Source organism: Vitis riparia, chromosome 5 (assembly GCF_004353265.1).
Source record: "Vitis riparia cultivar Riparia Gloire de Montpellier isolate 1030 chromosome 5, EGFV_Vit.rip_1.0, whole genome shotgun sequence".
Taxonomy (NCBI): domain Eukaryota; kingdom Viridiplantae; phylum Streptophyta; class Magnoliopsida; order Vitales; family Vitaceae; genus Vitis; species Vitis riparia.
Window position 1 is genome coordinate 2,054,034 of NC_048435.1, and position 14,105 is coordinate 2,068,138.

Here is a 14,105-nt window from a genome sequence, read left to right on the forward strand (position 1 = left end):
GTTCTAAAATCATTACCAAACGGACTCTTGTTCTATTTTTGTAGCTACATCCATTCAATTGAAAGATTTTCAAATCTGTTGTTGCAAATGGGACTCTAGGTCGCAACATCAATCTATTGTGTGTTTTTTTTTTTTTTTTAATCTTTACAAATGACCCCACTTCTCTACCAAATGAATTTTAGAGAAAGCCTTTTCACTTGTAATGGACACGTTTGCTGGCTAAAAACCTTTCTACAATTGAAGGTTTGGTAAAGTTTTGATCAGTCAAGCAGGACTCTCATTCATTTCTCCACTTTATATCACCCAAAGTAATAAAATAAATTGGAAAGAATTCTTGACCCATTTTCAAATAGAAAACACCCCTTCTCTTTTCTTCTACTGTCTTTATCTAGGGCCCCCCCACAACATTTTTTTTTCTCAATTATTTAAGATGTCTTCCCTGCAAGAAGTGTGAATCCTCTTAAAGTCTTCACCCAAAGAGAATCATTATCCATCTCAGTGGGCCATCTTGTAGCAAAGGTCTTAAAATCTTAATGGCTAAGTGAAATTTTACCCCACAAACTACAAATCCTTACCAGGAAAATCCAATATCTGGCGGATAATGTGGACACTTGTGCCTCATCTTCATGGGTTATTGAGGCTCAGTATATGCAGTTGTTACATCACTTACCACCACACCAGTTCTTTTGGGCAATAGTCACTAGGAGCCAAGAGAAAAGGGGAAAAAAAGAGAAAAGTTTGGCTGTGTGATTGGTTAATGTGAAAAAGAAATCTTCATGCAGACAAAAGGCCATGCAAACTTAAAGAAGACTCTTGTTTTTAGATGACAATGAACGTTGTACTAATATTTCATGCATATTCAAAAGGTAAAATCAGTTGATTGAAAAGATTCAAAAAGAAGAACTCTAGTCAGCATCAGTAAGGGATCAACCCCATATCAGCACAATTGAGTGTTAAATGTTGGTTTTCTTTTCTTTAGTCAAATTTTTCTTTGGTTTTTTGTTTTTGGCTGAGAATCTGTGGTTTGGGAAATAAAGCCTTGTAGGATTAGGGTATTGTTGAATAACTTAGAAAATGTTCAAGCACATACATGATAATAACTTCAGATTTTAGTTCTTCTGCTGAAAAATCAGAACAAAGGTTCAAAAATATTCTAAAATGGTAGGAGAATTTTCACAGAATAATCCAAATGGGAAAATGGTCAGTCAAGTACCAGCTCTTAGACAAAGGTTATTGTGATTAATGGCGGTGTTTTGGCCTTTTTGGGTCATTGTTTCTGGTTCAGAAGGACATTTAACTTAACTCAGAGGTTAACTTAGGAGCAAAGTCAATTGGAATGAAGGGTGGGTTAAGTTTTCAAACCAGACTAAGGATTTCAAATGCCAGGCATGAAGAAAAGTAGTGCAAAACTGGCAGACAAGTGTGTATCAGAAGCTAATACCTCCCCTAATATGACAATGGTAAAGATCTAATCGAACATGGAGAAAAGAGAACAGAGACAAACCTTCAAATTTTATCAATCTCCATCTTGGTTTATTACTGCTACTAATGGCTTTTCTCTGATAACCTGAAAGCATTGCTTCCAGCTTCCAACTTTCACCACTGGGGACTTTCTTCCACTGACGAGAATACATCATTGAGCACCATGTATTAGTACACCCTGGCACTCCTCTCTGTCTTGGTCTGCAAAAGTAAGGACATCGGCACCGCTCAATGTCAATGTCCTGAAAAAGAAAGAATGGCCATGAGAATTGGGATTTACTTTAGGCATCTCCAAGTTCAATTCTTACTTAACCATTCATTAAAATCACAAAGAAGGATTCTATTAATATATAGAAAGGGTAATTAAGATGATGAAAAGACGAAGAATCCAGAGTTCTAATCGTTAAAAATGAAGAAGCAATGCAGTAAAGAAAAAAACGCGAAAAAAGGAGTGCAGCAAGTTTTGAACTAGAATTACTTCCCTAATTATTTCAGGTTGAAAGTTTGATCAACCATGATAAAGGAAAGAGGAAAAGTAGGTTTTAAACGTGATTCACATGTGCCCAATGTCCTCATTTCCACAAACTGTTAGGCAGGGCAATTCATGGACAATAAGAGCACATTTCTTTCCTCTTCCCTGATCTTAACAATGTAGGATCAAATTCTGTCAAATGTTGCATACTATATTCTCAGAAGATGGCATTTTATAGGGAAAATTGCACTGAATCTTCAAACTATGATTGAACAAATTTGAGGACAAACTGTTTTATACTTCTTTCTCTCTTATGGATTTTATATCTGTTCACATGTGGAAGCCAAAGGTGATTAAAAAGAAAGAAGAAGATGATAATGATACTACCCTTTTTCTTTTGCTTATGAGATAAGATATTGCCATAAAAGGTGCCATGCAAAACTTTAACTGATCCAGACAAAGACAGAAAGGAGGGGGAAAATTTGGAAGAGAAAGAAAAGTAAAAATCATCAGCAGTCATTCCATTTTATTTATTTATTAAATAGGCACAGGAACTGTGAATTGACTATGAATTGACTCCTAAGAAAGTATGCAATATTTATTCAGACATGTATAAGAAAGTTTACAGGAGTTCTTCAGACAACAGAAATTGCATATTCAGTTCAAATGGAACTAACTGCTATTGGAAAAAGCATTCAGTCATCAATTCAACAACAAGCTTCACTCTTAATTAGAAGTAGTTCTACCCATACAGAATCCATAAAGGAAGAGGATGAAGAACATGAGTTGCTGTGGGCTGCAATTGAGAGACTGCCTACTTTCAGACGGGTCAGGACTTCATTGTTCAGTGATGACCACGATGATGGAGATGGTACAGGAGAATTTGAAGGGAAGAGGATGGTTGATGTTACCAAGCTTGAAGATCTCGAAAGGCGGATGTTTGTTGAAAAGCTCATCAAGCACATTGAGCATGATAATCTCCGATTGCTGCAGAAACTGAGAGAGAGAATTGACAGGTGATCCTGCTTCTGAATTTTGATATATAAACAAGACATGACTAAAAGCCATTGATAAAAATCTGAACCTTAATTTATGAATATATCTCATTTAATGATTTCCATTTAGAATATAGGCACTAAGTTTGTTAGATTTTGAAGCTTATAATAGCTTTGATTTGCTTTCAGGCATGGATTGATACTCAAATGAACTAACCAAGTTGATTTCTTTCAGAGTAAACGTGAAATTACCAACTGTGGAAGTGAGGTACAAGAACCTGTCTGTGGAAGCAGAGTGTGAGGTAGTTGAAGGGAAGCCCCTCCCTACACTATGGAACTCTTTCACAAGCATGTTATCTGTAAGTTGCCTTCTGCTCCCATGATCTAATATTTGAATTGCTGTGCCTTTCCTGCATTAAAGAAGCAAAAGACAGGAAATCCAACTGGGTCGACACGAAGCAATTGTGTAAGTACTAGCAATGAAACTTCAAGTTTTATCCAAGAAGTTAATGGAAAATAACACTTGAACAGGTTTTTACAAAGTTGGTCCAGTGCAAATCTCAAGAGGCGAAGATAAGCATTCTGAAAGATGTCAGTGGCATCATCAAACCATCCAGGTATATATATATATATATATATATATATATATATATATATATATATATCTATATATAACTCTATCAGGATAGGGCTTTGTATGAGAAAATTCCTTCCATGGTGTGGCTGATTTTTAATAGAGATGGGAGACCATGGTGGAAAACACAATGGGAAGGATGGGTTTTATTTGAGTGATGTGTTTTGTGTAAAGGGATGACCAAAAAGTTCATGAACTGGTTGGTTATAGTTCTTTAAGAATGAAAAAATGAACGAAAATTGAAGAAAAAAAATTGACAAACTTTCAAGTTTATTTGGAAAATGAAAGGAGAAAATTATTCATCCATGGATTGGTTTGCATGCAGGTTCACCCTTCTTCTTGGTCCTCCAGGCTGCGGAAAAACCACCTTCTTATTGGCCCTCGCAGGAAAACTAAACCAGTCTCTTAAGGTTAGTTATCCACTTCTACCAGCTTTCACAATTCATTTAAGATTTTCGTACCTTTTGAAATGTCTAAGATCTAGATTGGTTGTTTCACTAGCCAAATTTCTCGCCTCAAGTCATGAATGAAACTACGAGAATCATTCATTTCTCACAGTACAAGATCCTTAACCTTCGTTTTACGGAGAAAATTAGGAATAACTTCAAGAAAGGACCTTCTGTTTCTTAGAAGAATTATATTCTTACTATTCTTGTTTCTTGGAGAGCCAAAAAAACATATTTATTCTCTTTTTGGTTTTCTGGGAGAGAAGCTAAAATATCTCTCTGGTTTTCAGGGAGAGAATTCTCACCGAGAGAGATTTCACTCAGAAAGAGAAAAAAAAAAAGAAAAAAAACTTTTTCTGTTTATTTATTTTTAATAGTGATAGTTTCTAGGTAGTTTTAAAACTCCCGGAAACAAACTACCCACCCCCATTTTCTCCCATTAATTGGGTCAGGTCGGGTCAGCCCACTTGGGCACCCAAACCCAACTCCAACAATTTACCTGTACATTTGGATGAATTTCCTTCATATCTCTCCAGGTCACAGGGGAAATCTCCTACAATGGTTACAAGTTAAATGAGTTTGTTCCTCAGAAAACTTCAGCTTACATAAGCCAATATGACCTGCACATTCCTGAGATGACTGTAAGGGAAACTATCGATTTTTCCGCACGCTGTCAGGGTGTTGGAAGCAGAGCAGGTAAAGTCCACGAACGTGCCATTTTAGTATATGTATGCATATATATCAAAGTAGATGTTTAACTTCCATTTCTGGCTATAAAGAAATTATGATGGAAGTCAGCAAAAGAGAAAAAGAAGCAGGAATTGTACCTGATCCTGATATTGACACATACATGAAGGTAAGCACAATACGATCTTTGATTTCTTCCCCCTACAAGGAAAAATTGTTTAGTCTGTTAGGAGATTGGGATAATTTTGACAGGCAATTTCAGTTGAGGGACAAAAGAGAACTCTTCAGACAGATTATGTTCTCAAGGTAAATTTTCATCAAAGCAGAGCTGCATTAATAAGAGGAATGGAGGATTTAAACTTGCATTTTTCTTCATATTTTGACTTGTAAACAACACATTATGAACCTGCAGATTCTTGGGTTGGATATATGTGCTGACATAATGGTTGGAGATGCAATGAGAAGAGGCATTTCAGGTGGCCAGAAGAAAAGACTGACAACAGGTAGTAAAGAAAAGATAGACCTTCACTGCTCTACTCCTACTCCTACTCCTTGTTCACTCACATGCCTCACATACTTGGTACATCAATACAGTTTTTTGACAGAAATTTTGATCCAAGCGTTTCTTGAATGATTTGTCTGGCAGGGGAGATGATTGTTGGACCAACAAATACTCTATTTATGGATGAAATCTCTACTGGATTAGACAGTTCCACAACTTTTCAGATAGTTACCTGTCTCCAGCAGTTGGCTCATATCACAGAAGCAACTGTGTTGGTTACACTTCTTCAGCCAGCACCCGAAACTTTTGATCTATTTGATGATCTAATACTGATGGCAGAAGGGAAGATCGTTTACCATGGCCCTCGCAGTCATGTTCTTCAATTTTTTGAGCATTGTGGATTCAAATGCCCAGAAAGAAAGGGTGCTGCAGACTTCCTCCAGGAGGTGAGAATTTGGAGAATAAGACAGTTTATATCCCCCTGTTATTGAATACCTCCTAATTGCCAACCACTTGTTCATTTCCACCCTTCCCAGGTAATCTCCAAAAAGGACCAAGAACAGTACTGGTGCCGGTCTGACCCCTATAGGTATGTTTCAGTGGATCGATTGTCTGAGATGTTTAAAGCAAGTCCTCTTGGAAGGAAGCTAGATGAGGAACTTGCAGAGCCATATGACAAATCCCAGAGCCACAAAGATGCTATATCATTTAGCAAGTACTCCTTGAGCAAATGGGAATTATTCAAAGCTTGCACAGCAAGAGAGCTGCTCCTCATGAAGAGGAACTCATTTGTATATGTGTTCAAAACAACACAGGTAACTTCTTATTGCTGATGATCACTTGCCAAATTGCCAATGTCCTAGAGGGTACATGTCTTAATTCCTCTTGTCCTACAGCTTGTCATCGTTGCACTCATGACAATGACGGTATTTATACGCACTCGGATGGCTGTAGACTTGCAACATTCAAATTATTTTCTGGGTTCTCTGTTTTATACACTTATCAGACTTATGACCAATGGAGTTGCAGAGCTGTTCTTGACTATTTCTACACTTCCAGTGTTCTACAAACAAAAAGAAGGGTACCTATACCCTGTATGGGCATATTCCATTCCGACATCAATCCTAAAGACCCCATATTCCCTTGTTGAATCCATTCTTTGGACATCAATTACTTACTATACCATTGGATATAGCCCTGAAGCCAAAAGGTTGGAATTCTTCAGATTTTAGAATTGAATTGCACAAAAATGTGGATAAATGATTCTGTTCTCTCCATTTCACTACTTATTTTTCCAATGGGTGGTAGGTTTTTCTGTCAGTTCCTTCTGCTATTTGCCTTACATCAAGGATCAACATCGCTATGCCGGTTCTTGGCCTCAGCTTTCCAAACTCTGATTACTGCATCAACGGTTGGTTCTCTGGTCTTGGTAGGCATGTACTTGTTTGGAGGCTTCATTGTACCACGACGTAAGTTGATCAATAACCATTTCCCCCACCCCACCCTAAGTTTTAAGGGGAAAGAACTGCATTCCTTAACAGAATTTACACTTTTCAGCCTCTTTACCACCATGGTTGAGATGGGCATTCTGGGTTTCTCCATTGACATATGGGGAGATAGGGATATCAATAAACGAGTTCCTTGCCCCACGCTGGCAAAAGGTAAACTCCTTATATTATAATCTTGTTGGCGACTTTCCAAGTGACATGAATTTGTTAATGGTTTTGGTTCTTTCTCATTTGCAGGTTTATGCAGGAAACACAACTATAGGGAGGAGAGTCTTGGAGAGTCATGGCTTAAATTTTCCTAGCCACTTCTACTGGATATGCTTAGCAGCGTTGTTTGGTTTCACCATACTTTTCAATATTGGGTTTGTCTTGGCCTTGACTTACTTCAAGTGTAAGCCCATCTTAACCAATAAATAAGCATAAATATAGCATTTTGGAAACATACAGATCATATCTACATACCTATAAGCCTGTCATGTGTACAGCCCCAGGGCCATCTCGAGCGATTATTTCTAAAAAGAAGTTGTCTCAACTACAAGGAAGTGAAGATTGTCACAGTAGTTCATGCCTAGACAATGATTCCACCCTATCAACCCCTTCCAAACCGATTGCAGAAACAAGAAAAACTGGTAAGACAACCCTACATTTGAAAAGATAATATCCAATTTGCAAAATGGATTAGAGATTATGAAATGATACAAAAATATGTGTTTGGTTATTCAGGGAAGATGGTGCTGCCATTTGAGCCACTGACAGTTGCATTTAAGGATGTGCAGTACTTCGTTGATACCCCTCCAGTAATCGATCCAACTAACCTCTACATTGATCTTCTAAGGCTTTTGTACAAGAAGTAAAAATTACATGCTAACTTCTTTTCCTTCTCCCTTTCCTTTGGACAGGAAATGAGAGCAAAAGGGGTCACAGAGAAGAAACTTCAGCTGCTTCATGATATCACAGGATCATTTAAGCCTGGAGTCCTTACAGCTTTAATGGGAGTTAGTGGAGCTGGGAAAACAACTCTCATGGATGTTCTTTCTGGAAGGAAAACTACAGGAACTATTGAAGGAGACATAAGAATTGGAGGGTATCCCAAAGTCCAAAAGACATTTGCCAGAATATCAGGCTACTGTGAGCAGTATGATATACATTCTCCACATGTTACTGTGGAAGAATCATTAATATACTCAGCTTGGTTGCGATTACCTCCAGAGATTGACTCAGAAACAAAATATGTATAACATCCTCCTTACATATACCAACAATACCATGCTATTATTCGTCACATAATGTTCTTAAGCCTATTAATATACTTATTGTGCAGAGATTTGTTGAAGAAGTCATTGAAACAATTGAGCTCAATGATATCAAAGATTCTTTAGTTGGTATGCCTGGTCAGAGTGGTCTATCTACGGAGCAGCGAAAAAGGCTAACAATTGCAGTGGAGCTTGTTTCTAATCCATCAATAATTTTCATGGATGAACCCACATCGGGTTTAGATGCCAGAGCAGCTGCAATTGTCATGCGTGCGGTGAAGAACGTCGTTGCTACAGGAAGGACAACTGTCTGCACCATCCACCAGCCAAGCATCGACATTTTTGAAGCATTTGATGAGGTAGTACCAGTAGATATCCTTCATTCAAGGCATTTTTGAGGCATTTGTTTTGCTTGTTCTTTTGAACATGCTCCTTCTTAATTGTCCACCATTACCATAGCTGGTTTCATAGTAGTCGTCTAAATTTTTCCCTTTAATTTGATAGCCAATCCACAATCAAACACCCCTCTTTAGGCACTTCTCTGTTAGCCATTTTACTTCCTCCTTGGTCTCTTCTCTCTCTGTATAATTAGGCCAAGATAATGGAAACAGCACTTTTGACATCTCATGGCAGTAAATGTTTACTATTCCCTCATTTCTGCTTGTAGTATTATTAAAACTACATTCCCATACAAGTTATTCATACAAGATTAACCAAAGAAATATCTCCTGGTAATGCAGCTGATTCTAATGAAAAGAGGAGGACAAATCATCTATACTGGTCGGCTGGGTTATCATTCAAGTGAGCTTATTGGATATTTCGAGGTATGCTCATAATCCCGACATTTCTCAACAAGCAAGTAAACTTCTGGTCTCCGGTAATCATGGTTATCCATAACTTGTTCTTTAGGTTATGCTTGGTTCCCAAAAAGCACTAAGAAAATGGTTTTATCGTGTTTGGTTTCATTATGAAAAATATGAAAGAAAATCAATATAGTTAAAATTAGTTAAAAATTTATGCATTTATAAATTATTTAATCCTTATATCATGAAGGAAAATAAGTGAAATGAATCTGAAGCAGCATGTATCTGCTGGTCCTCTGTGTTCCTCCATGGATGATCACTTCTTTTGATGGTGTATAGGGTCTTAATATTAAATCAAATGTTAATCCAGGGAAAAGACTGTACAAACTTACTAGAATATTATTCTTCCTGCCAAACAATGCCCACTTTTTACTCAAAATTTTCCTGTCCAATGTAGGAAAGGGATTTAACATTTTCTGTACTTAACAGGGTATTTCTGGATTGCCAAAGATTAAAGACAACTACAATCCAGCAACATGGATGTTGGAAGTTACTTCAGCATCAGTGGAAGCAGAACTCGGCTTAGATTTTTCCAAAATCTATAAGGAATCATCCCTTTACCAGTAAGTTCTCAATGACTATACTCAGATTCTATAGAACAGAAATACTTCTAGGAAGCCTTTTGGAATCGTCTCATGATGCTTATATTATTCTTCTGTTTATAGGGTCACAACAGAGCTGGTAAATCAGTTAAGCAAACCCCCACCAGATTCAAGAGACTTGAATTTTCCTAATCGTTTTCCACAAAATGGTTGGGAACAGTTCATGGCATGCCTATGGAAACTACATTTGTCCTACTGGAGGAGTCCTGAATACAACTTCGTTCGTTTCCTGTTTATGATTCTCGCTGCATTTCTTTTCGGCGCCACCTTTTGGCAGAAAGGACAGAAAATGTAAGTCATCTCTTCAGTTTGGTTGGATTCTGATAAGGAGCATCAATATACCAACTTTCTAAATTGATGCTCAGTCTAAACCCAAGCCAGAAAATCAACAAGAAAACAGGAGGACACACACCAACTTTGTATCCACTGAATGCCTATGATATTTTAAGCTTTAGTTCTAGTTTCTTTGCAGTTTACTTTGGTAATGAAATGGAAGTTTGTTTTGTGTCTTCAAAGAGACAATGCGCAGGATTTGTTCAACATACTTGGATCAATGTATCTTGCTGTCATATTCTTGGGCATAAACAACTGTTCAACAGTTCTTCCCCATGTTGCCACTGAGCGCACCGTTCTGTATCGGGAGAAATTCGCCGGAATGTACTCTTCAAGGGCTTATTCATTTGCACAGGTAAGATATTCTTGTAGCCCCTAAATGTTATTAGCCTTTGTTACTTAAAATATTTCAATGAAGGCTTAATTCACTAAGTTTCACAGGAAATAATGGAAGTTATCTTTCCAAATGTTGTAGGTGGCCATAGAAGTGCCTTATATTTTACTGCAAGCCATTTTGTATGTGGCCATTACATATCCTATGATAGGATACTACTGGTCACCTTACAAGGTCTTTTGGTACTTCTACGCAACATTCTGTACATTTCTGTACTTCGTATACCTTGGGATGCTGATAGTTTCACTGAGCCCAAATTCTCAAGTGGCTTCCATATTAGCAACGGCAGCATACACGATACTGAATCTTTTCTCAGGCTTCCTAATGCCAGGACCGGTAAGCCCTTCCAACTCTTCTTTATTCTACAGTTTTCTTTGATAATGAAGCAAAACATCTAAAAGAGAAAATTTCCCTTCAAATGACAAACCTACTAATGGTGCTGATTCGTGTTGATATGTCGTGTTTTTATCACATTAAAGGTCAGATACTCTACTAATTAGGTCAATCCAAACACGTCACGAAGTATTATTTAATAATCAGATGAAGTTAAATCTTGTATGAATTTAAATGATTAATCTCTTAATCTGAATTGTTTATAACTTAATTTTGATCTATTGATTAATCTCTTAATTTTAAGTGAGCCAAATATGAGTTAAATAGGTTAGAGTTATAATAAGATTAATTAATACTATTATAATAAGATTAATTAAGTGAGTCAAATTTGTTCTATGCAGATTTATTAAAAAATAACGTGCTCATTAAACGGGTTACGTAGGTTGACATAAATTTGGCTTAAACACGATTATAGTTAACCCAAATTCATAAAAAAAAACATGTTGGGGTCAAGTCGTGTTAGGGGATTGTATCAAACTTTGCTAGCCCTAGCATCCATGCCAATCAGACAATACTTCTGAACAACCTGGAAGTGGAATCCCTCAAGCCACTCCAAGAAGAATATACACTAAAAAGCAGACTCCGAGCCACATAGCCAGTCCTTTGGAAAATGGTTAGTAAACTCCTTTCTCTTCCACATGCTAAAGAAAGATGCTAGAGGACCTTGCACCAAATTATCAGAATTCAACCTAATTATTTCCTGTAAATTTTCTCACAAAACATAAAATTTTCATTTTCCATCTTCACAATCATCCCTACAAGATAGAGTTCTGAGGAGGATGCTAGAGACCCTAACCAACCAAATTAAGAGAAATAAACACTCTGTGGTTAATAATACTAACTGTGCTGTATACTTTCATATGGTGCAACTTCTTTTATGATTAACACTGAATGCATTGAAGCTAAAGATGATAATTATGGTATTTTCACTTTCTATCTTAAGCTTCATCCTAATAAAAATAGAGTGTAGAGGAGGATGCTAGAGACCCCAACAAACCAAATTAACAAAAAAAAATGATGTTCCCTGTGTTTGGTTATGCAGAAAATTCCAAAGTGGTGGATTTGGTGCTACTGGATTTGTCCTACATCCTGGTCCCTCAATGGCCTCTTGACTTCACAATATGGAGACATGAAGAAAGAGATACTGATATTTGGGGAGCTTAAACCAGTTAGTTCCTTCCTGAAAGATTATTTTGGTTTTCAACATGACCATTTAGGCCTTGTGGCTGTTGCTCTTCTTGTTTTCCCAGTTGTTTTTGCATCTCTTTTTGCATATTTCATCGACAAATTAAATTTTCAAAGGAGGTGAAAGGATGAACACAGGTTGCTGTCTCATATTTAGCAACAAGATCCTTATTCCAAAATCTAGAACTTCTTCATCAGAATACAGATGACTTGCATGTATACTGACAGTATGTATATGTATATGTATCAAAGCATGGTTGTGGAAATTAAAACAACACTCTGCAGTTGGTAGAAAATAATGCTTCTGGGATTCTTATGCCAAATTATTGATGCACATGATTTTTTTTTTTTTTTGTCTTTACGTTGTTGTGAAGTGAAAGAAGGCATCATGCAAACGTTTTCTCCAAACAGGCATTAAAAGGAAAAAATTTCCCTTTGATCACACCCCATCTTTGGCCATACACAAAGCCATCCTTTTGGCATTGATAAGTCTAATTCTTTCTCCCACTAAGCATTAAAGAAAGATCAGATGACTAGCTGTAGATGTTTCCAGAAACTCATCATTTTTCAGCACAAGATTGTCCTCAGTTTTGTGTTTCAACCATTCTACATATGTGGGCCTAAATATAGAGGGCAGTGGTATCATGGAGGCAGCCTGCCAGTATCTACTACAATGAACATTTATGTGGAGGGGTTGAGAAGCTAAGTGTAGTTTTTGACCTCAGGAAGTGCCTCCTACACCTACTTGGGGCTGTATTTCACAGTGAGGAGGAAGACTCTAAGCTCAGAGGGGCCAAAAAGATATGCAGCCAATGCAGCCTAATACCAGTTAATTATAATTTATAATACCAGATAGAAGAACCCTCTTCAATTCCCTTGTAGGCAAGGTCCATAATGCTCTTACCACATGTATTTTCTCCCAAACACAATATGATGGATGACCTACCAAAAATTGTTTTCCTCAAAAACATTGTTACTTCTCAACACCCATACAAACCAAACCAAACCAGTCCTATAAAGTTGCACATCTCCAGAAAACTCAACCAATTCCGCTTGCCACAGTATAACTCTATAAGAAACTCAATGTTAGAGTCAACACCAAATCAAACATTGCAAACAGAGCATGTAACAGACAATCAAGGCAATGTATTCAATCAACATTTGTCATGCACATAATGCAAGTACAGAGCATTGAAGCATTTAAGTTTTCGTTTCACTAGGGATGCCATACTTCTTATTTATGATTTTCAAGACCAGCACCTTCAACTCAGAGTATAACTTCAAAGTCCAAATTAACTTCGACAAAAAATAAATATTCACAGTTTGTATCAAAGAACAACAGAAATTTGACCTACAATGTACAAGGGAAGTAAGTTCAATACTCGTACAGTCAGTGATAATAAAAATGAAGTTAAGTTCCAAGATGCATGTTAAAGAAGTTGGGACAAGGATAAGACATCCCAAAACATATCATCCCACTACAGATCCTCCTGAAACCTGATTTTTCAAGCATCCCTCCTATTGTATCCAATACTTAACATGGAGATAATAGGGAAACCTCAACATATACGAAGTGGCAGAGTAGATAGGATGAGGACTGGAATTCCCTCCGTGTACTCTTCAACTTTTCAATTAAATTTGCTCTCAATTACAATATATACCCATATCTAATTCTTTTTATGGGTTCAATAATTAAGAGGTGTAACACTAAAAATCCATCCATTTCATTACTATGATTATATCATATACTTTCACATGAAAATAAATCAATCAGAACATTTCACCGTGAAAATGTTGCACACCTCCTCACAGCAGCAATAAACAAATTTCTGGAGAAGAAACCACTAAAGGGCAAGAGCTCAGCATATCTTGTTATTGCATGTTATAATAAACACACCATAGATGTATGAGTTTTTTTCTGAACAATTTTAAATACATGAAAGAAATATAAAGATAAATTGAAAAATAAATAAATAGATATATAGATTAAACCTTTAGTCTGCACTCTGCACCACAAGTGCATAAAAAATTCTACAAGAAGAAACACATAGAAAATGGTTACAAATATCTTCATTGGCTGGAATCTGGGTAACAAATTTGAAAAGAAATCCAAGTATAGATTCAGATAAAGAGACAATATTCATCATAACAGAAGCCATGTCTGGATGTTAAACATAAAAAATGAATAAACAGTGCCATTATGGGAGCCAAAATAAATTAAAACTCCTTTGTATCATCAATTTTCTATTCAAATAGAAATCATTTCTGAACATAACACATATTTCAGCAGGTTACTCAGATTTATGTCCAGTATCCAGATGATAATATTTTTTGTTAAGTCATTTTATGTCTTGTT

General features: G+C 36.7%; 1 protein-coding gene across 1 annotated transcript; it reads left to right on the forward strand.

Moving 5' to 3' along the window:
* Window positions 1-1,388: 1,388 nt before the first annotated feature.
* On the forward strand, window positions 1,389-12,083 carry LOC117914449 (pleiotropic drug resistance protein 3-like). Its single transcript, XM_034829798.1, has 25 exons — window positions 1,389-1,460; window positions 2,543-2,970; window positions 3,185-3,308; window positions 3,481-3,566; window positions 3,909-3,993; window positions 4,566-4,725; window positions 4,809-4,885; window positions 4,969-5,022; window positions 5,129-5,219; window positions 5,363-5,664; window positions 5,755-6,033; window positions 6,115-6,428; window positions 6,527-6,687; window positions 6,776-6,879; window positions 6,964-7,117; window positions 7,212-7,355; window positions 7,450-7,523; window positions 7,626-7,958; window positions 8,048-8,338; window positions 8,720-8,803; window positions 9,272-9,405; window positions 9,508-9,735; window positions 9,961-10,132; window positions 10,253-10,507; window positions 11,607-12,083. Exons 1-25 carry the CDS (start codon window positions 1,389-1,391, stop codon window positions 11,871-11,873), a joined length of 4,473 nt encoding a protein of 1,490 aa, XP_034685689.1. The 3' UTR covers window positions 11,874-12,083.
* The last annotated feature ends 2,022 nt before the right edge of the window (window positions 12,084-14,105 follow it).